Here is a 6265-nt window from a genome sequence, read left to right on the forward strand (position 1 = left end):
CCCTTCCCCCCCCTGGCCCTGGCCTAGGCCCAGTCTCCCGGCCACCACTCCATTCTCAGTTCTTCTAGAACTCCTAGTGTGCCTGGATGTCCAAGAGCCTGAGAACTCCACGGCCCAGCCTCATCGAAGGCCCAGAGATTCTCAAACTAGCTCTGGCTTTTCCACACCTCAGAGAGTCTGGGTTACATCATTCAGGTTGATTTTTTTTTTTTCCGGAGCTGGGGACCGAACCCAGGGCCTTGTGCTTGCTAGGCAAGCGCTCTACCGCTGAGCTAAATCCCCAACCCCTCGGGTTACATCATTCAGGATGAAATTTTCTAGTTCTATCCGTTTGCCTTCGAAATTCATGATGTCCTTGTTTTTAATAGTGGAATAGTATTATACTTATATATTCATTTTCTGTATCCATTCTTCAATTGAAGGATATCTGGATTGTTTCCAGCTTCTGGCTGTTATCAATAAGGCTACTATGAACATAGTGGAGCATGAGTCTTTGTAGTATGGTAGAGCATGTTTTGGCTATATGTTCAGGTGGTAGAACTATTTCCAATGTTCTGAGAAAACACCAGATTAATTCCCAGAGTGGTTGTACATGTTTGCAATCCCACCAGCAATGGAGGAGTGTTTCTCTTTCTCAATATCCACAGCAACATGTGCTGTTGCTTGAGTTTTTGATCTTAGACATTCAGATTGGTGTAAGGTGGGATCTCAGGGTAATTTTGATTTGCATGTCCCTGATGACGTTGAACATTCTTTAAGGGTTTCTTGGCCATTCTAGAGACTTCTGTTGAGAATTTTCTGTTTTGCTCTGTACCCCATTTTTAATTGGGTTATTTGGACTGTTGGCGTCTGACTTCTTGAGTTCCAAGTTATAATTGGCTAAAAGTTAGCAAACTGTCCCTTTTTGTAATCTTTCATAGGCACAAAAGCATCACTTAGATGCTGTCCTTCGGTGGAAACATGACATCTAACTTCAGCCCTTTCAGGCTGTACTCAGGATCAGATCGTGCATCCTGTCTTAGATCTCGGCACACTCTAGCTCAGCCTCCATTCTCTCTGCGTGTCTTCTTTGATCAACACGGATTGTCTTACCTTGCATTTTCCTCACAATAATGATGGTGAGAGAATGTACAACTTCATCTTCCTGCTGCACCAACACCTTTGCTTTAGCAGGCTAATGAGAGTTCAGTCCAAAGAGAGCTTGTTAGGACATTTGGAGGTAAACTTAAATTCCAGACCTGTGAGTAGATTTCAGATTCTGTGGTGATTGTGTAAAGAAACAAGGAAAAGTCTGTGAGCAAAGTAGTTGAATATGAGAAGAAAAATATAACTTCCTTAAGATTCTGCCAAGTGCTGTCTCCAGCTCTGAGCATCTCTTTCCTCTTTCTTTGATAGCATCTGGGAGGAAGGAGTCTTGCTCCTTGAGGGAGAAGGGGTCTCCTTCTGATTCCGCACGTGGATTCCATGAAGTTGTTGGAGGCTCCCATTAAAGCTACACTCCTAGCCAGTGAGGATCACTTCACTTCTTTATGTTCTTTACATCAGTAAAATGAATGGTGATCTCTAACCCAGTCTGGAATCTGACCAGAGCAATCCTGTATTGTTTGTTTTGAATTCCACACAGGTAACAGAATGAATCCGGACCTCTCTCACTGCTACTGCATCAGGGACTTCCTTGTTTTCTTTGTTCAGTGCTTACAAAATGTATTTGCAAAAATTTAAACAAATTATTTGAAATTCTAAGTTTAGGTTCATCTTTGTTTAATAACACAGACATTTCTTAATAAAGTGGGGTTTATGCTAGCCACTTCGCCCTTCTCCTTTCTTCTGCCATCGTGCACACTATGCCTGATTCAGCATCTCACAAGACTTTCGGAATCAAGCAATTCCTGGCCAAGAAACAAAAGCAAAATCATCCTGTTCCTCAGTGGATTTGGATAAAAACTGGTAATAAAATCAGGTATAATTCTAAGAGAAGACACTGGAGGAGAACGAAGCTGGGTCTATAACAATTCACACAATGGGAAGACTGAGAGTTTATACTGAATTGTGGTCATCGATCAGTTCTACCAGATGGAGTTCAACATTTTTAACCTGGTGACTTGCTCATGTCTACATTATAGTGTTCGTCCAGCAATAAAATTTAGATTAAAAAAAAAAAACAGCCAATACCTGTTAGTTAAAACAACAGCTCAGACAGTTCTCTCCTACGAAAGCTCTTCTATGAATGGAAGAGTGAAATGCCCCAGTGTCGAGAGGCAAGAAGCAGACAGACTAAGGAGGGAGAGAATTCTCAGCATTTGCCACTTCCTGGATTCTGTTCTGCCCTTGAGCCGTTTTTTTATTTCTTGCTGCTAAAATGGTCTTAACTAGTATTATAAATAAGATAAAAAAGCCACAAAGCCTTAAGCATGAAATTTGTGCTATGTCCCCTTGGCTGAGAGGAGTCTATTGGAAGCTGACAAATGTGGAGATTACTTTGTGTTTCAGGGCTGAGTCTAGAGTGCCCTTAAGGGATAGAGCAGCTGAGACTGAGCTGTAGAATTTCTCAGTTGTGCTTCATGCTCTAATGGGAAGGGAGTGCTCAGAGCATCTACGGGAAGACATTCAGAGTAGAGTACCTCCGTGCCCACTCTTACCCTCGGTGCCGAGATTTGAGCCCATGAGTATCAAAGATTTCTAAATCTTCATAAGGGGATATTGTGTCTACTGCATCTCTTATTCCTAATTCTATACGATGAACCAGAAACAAAACATATAGGAAAACATTCCTTGATGCACCAAAAGCATATCCAGTGCTTGTTATATAAAAATCCATCAATCAATAAAGAAAAAAGAGGGCATGGCTCCATTGATGAAGTGCATGTCATACAAGAATGAAGACTCAAGGTTCTGATACCTCATACCCACATAAAAATCCAAGCTGAGACACATATCTGTAATCACAATGATAGGGAAATAGAGAGAGGTAGGTCCCCAGGGCTTGTTGGCCAGTCAGTCTAGCTGAATCTGGCTCAGTGAAAGGCTCTCAAAAATTAGGGAGTGATTGAGGTGGACACCTGACACAGACCTCTGGGTTCATGCCTGTACACACACACACACACACACACACACACACACACACACAAACACACACACATATACATATGCATAGGTCATAGACACAAATCAAAAAAGGAAAGGAAAAGTAAAATGGAAGAAGAGGAGAGTTCAGATTTGGGGATAAATTATAGGAAATATTGAGGAAATATTTGGGAAGAGGACTCAGTGCTTCTGGGCACTTGCCAAGTAAGTATGAGAACCAGAATTTGAATACTCAGAACTCATGTAAAGCCTGGGCACAGTAGCTTGTGTCTGCTATCCCAGCATTCCTGTGAGGAAATGGGTGGTGGAGATGAATGAATTCCTGGGGTCTTGTTGGCTAGCTAGCTTGCGTTTGTAATTGGGAACAACCACAGGGTGTATGGCCTCTGACCTCCACCAGGCACTCGATGTACTTATGCACCTTCATGTGCATACAAGAGCATATACATTCCCGTAGCATACACACAAGATAAAAATTAAAGAGAAAAGAGGGTATGGTGGATTTTCATGGGTAAAATACAAAATCTCCTTTCAAAGTTTATCAACTGTTAGTGAATAGGCATGAGAGAACAGGAATACTACACATACATGGAGGACTTGAGGGAGAGAAACGACTGAGATGAAGGCTATGTGGAACTAACATGCTTGTGTAGGGTGTATAAACATGAGACTTTAACTGATAAGGAAGATTATAAACATTTAGACTTGTTCAACCAGACACTTCAAGCTCTTTGCTACACTAAAAATAAAACTGGACAAAATCCATATAGGATTTTTTAAAAAAAGATTTATTTGTTTGTTTTATGTAAGTACACTGTCACTGTCTTCAGACACACCAGAAGAGGGCATCGGATTCCATTACAGACAGTTGTGAGCCACCATGTAGCTGCTGGGAATAGAACTTGGTACCTCTGGAAGAACAGTCAGTGCTCTTAACGGCTGAGCCATCTCTCCAGCCCCACAATGTGCTTTCCCTTAAACACCTGTTTGCTTTAAGACTTATTTATTGTATATGAGTGCTGTAACTGTGTGTACACCTGCATGACAGAAGACAGCATCAGATCACATTATAGATGGTTATGAGCCACCATGTGATTGCTGGGACTTGAACTCAGTAACTCTGGAAAAGTGCTCTTAATGGCTGAGCCATCTCTCCAGCCCCCCTATAGGAATTTGCGTTTGAAAAATCAACCTCCTGACTGAAGGGGAAGGAAGCCGACTTTTAAGGTTTTGTCTCAGTACAGTGGGCCTCACTGGCTAGTGGAAACAATGAGATGCAGTCTAGAGTTTGTGCAGAGAAGCTTCCTGGTGTGGAAACTTCAGCAGACTGAGATCTTTGAGGAGGAAAGAGAAGAAGCCCTAAGCACACAACTCTGATTCTGGGAAAGACTTTTAAGATTATCAGGAAATCGAAGTAATCTTCTGGAAGGTTGCCATGTCCCACAAGAAGAGTCTGACAAATACAGAGGCAGATGCAACGCAACCAACCATCGGACTGAGCACGGGGTCCGGAATGGAGGAGTCCGCAGTGGAGGAGTTAGAGAAAGGACTGAAAGAGCTGAAGGGGTTTGCAACCCCATAGGAAGAACAACAATATCAATTAACCGACACCCCAGAGGTCCCAGGGACTTAACCACCAACCAAAGAGTAAACATGGAGGGACCCATGGCTCCAGCCACATAGGTAGCAGAGGATGGATATGTAGTAGGAGCACCCTCCGAGAAGCAGCAGAAGGAAGGATGGGATAGGGGTTTCCAGAGGGGAAACAAGATAAGGGGATGACATTGAAATGTAAATGAATAAGATATCCAATTGAAAGAAGAAAAAGAAGAGAAGTTGTAAGGTCAAGGGTTTGAAAAGTTAAGAGTTGTCACCTGCATGCCAAGAGCAAAACTGGGGCTACTTCTATATCCACACACCAGTGCAGGTCTTTTTTTTTTTTTTTTTTTTTCTTTTCAGTTACTACTGTACTTTATTGTGTTCAACCAAATCACCATGTTACAAAAATAGCAAGCTGCCATAATAAAAAATAAGACTCCTCTATCCAGCACCAGATAGCATCATTTTGCTTTCAAGCCTAGAAATTGCACACTTGTATATAAACCAACCGAAGATGAGGATTAAGAGTTCATCTTGGTGGATTTTTCCTTTGATGAATATGAAGTGTCCTTCCTTATCTTTTTTGATGACTTTTAATTGAAAATTGATTTTATTTGACATTAGAATGGCTACTCCAGCTTGCTTCTTCTGACCATTTGCTTGGCAAGTTGTTTTCCAGCCTTTCACTCTGAGGTAGTGTCTGTCTTTGTCTTTGAGGTGTGTTTCCTGTAGGCAGCAGAATGCAGGGTCCTCATTGCGTATCCAGTTTGTTAATCTATGTCTTTTTATTGGGGAGTTGAGGCCATTGATGTTGAGAGATATTAAGGAATAGTGATTATTGCTTCCTGTTATATTCATATTTGGATGTGAGGTTATGTTTGTGTGCTTTTCTTCTCTTTGTTTTGTTGCCAAGATGATTAGTTTCTTGCTTCTTCTAGGGTATAGCTTGCCTCCTTATGTTGGGCTTTACCCTTTATTATCCTTTGTAGTGCTGGATTTGTAGAAAGATATTGTGTAAATTTGGTTTTGTCATGGAATATCTTGGTTTCTCCATCTATGTTAATTGAGAGTTTTGCAGGATACAGTAACCTGGGCTGGCATTTGTGTTCTCTTAGGGTCTGTATGACATCTGTCCAGGATCTTCTGGCCTTCATAGTTTCTGGCGAAAAGTCTGGTGTGATTCTGATAGGTCTGCCTTTATATGTTACTTGACCTTTTTCCCTTACTGCTTTTAATATTCTTTCTTTATTTTGTGCGTTTGGTGTTTTGACAATTATGTGACGGGAGGTGTTTCTTTTCTGGTCCAATCTATTTGGAGTTCTGTAGGCTTCTTGTATGCCTATGGGTATCTCTTTTTTTAGGTTAGGGAAGTTTTCTTCTATGATTTTGTTGAAGATATTTACTGGTCCTTTGAGCTGGGAGTCTTCACTCTCTTCTATACCTATTATCCTTAGGTTTGATCTTCTCATTGAGTCCTGGATTTCCTGTATGTTTTGGACCAGTAGCTTTTTCCTCTTTACATTATCTTTGACAGTTGAGTCAATGATTTCTATGGAATCTTCTGCTCCTGAGATTCTCTCTT

The 6265-nt window shown here is 41.3% G+C and overlaps 1 protein-coding gene across 1 annotated transcript; it reads left to right on the forward strand.

Moving 5' to 3' along the window:
- Positions 1 to 1327: 1327 nt before the first annotated feature.
- On the forward strand, positions 1328 to 2009 carry LOC103695246 (60S ribosomal protein L39-like). Its single transcript, XM_039111539.2, has one exon. It carries the CDS (start codon positions 1845 to 1847, stop codon positions 2007 to 2009), a length of 165 nt encoding a protein of 54 aa, XP_038967467.1. The 5' UTR covers positions 1328 to 1844.
- Positions 2010 to 6265: the final 4256 nt, after the last annotated feature.

This window comes from Rattus norvegicus, chromosome 5, assembly GCF_036323735.1.
Source record: "Rattus norvegicus strain BN/NHsdMcwi chromosome 5, GRCr8, whole genome shotgun sequence".
NCBI lineage: Eukaryota > Metazoa > Chordata > Mammalia > Rodentia > Muridae > Rattus > Rattus norvegicus.

What these genes read in the sequence shown, in the direction of transcription:
- LOC103695246 (XM_039111539.2), top strand. Translation starts at nt 1,845, where the DNA reads ATGCCTGATTCAGCATCTCACAAGACTTTCGGAATCAAGCAATTCCTG.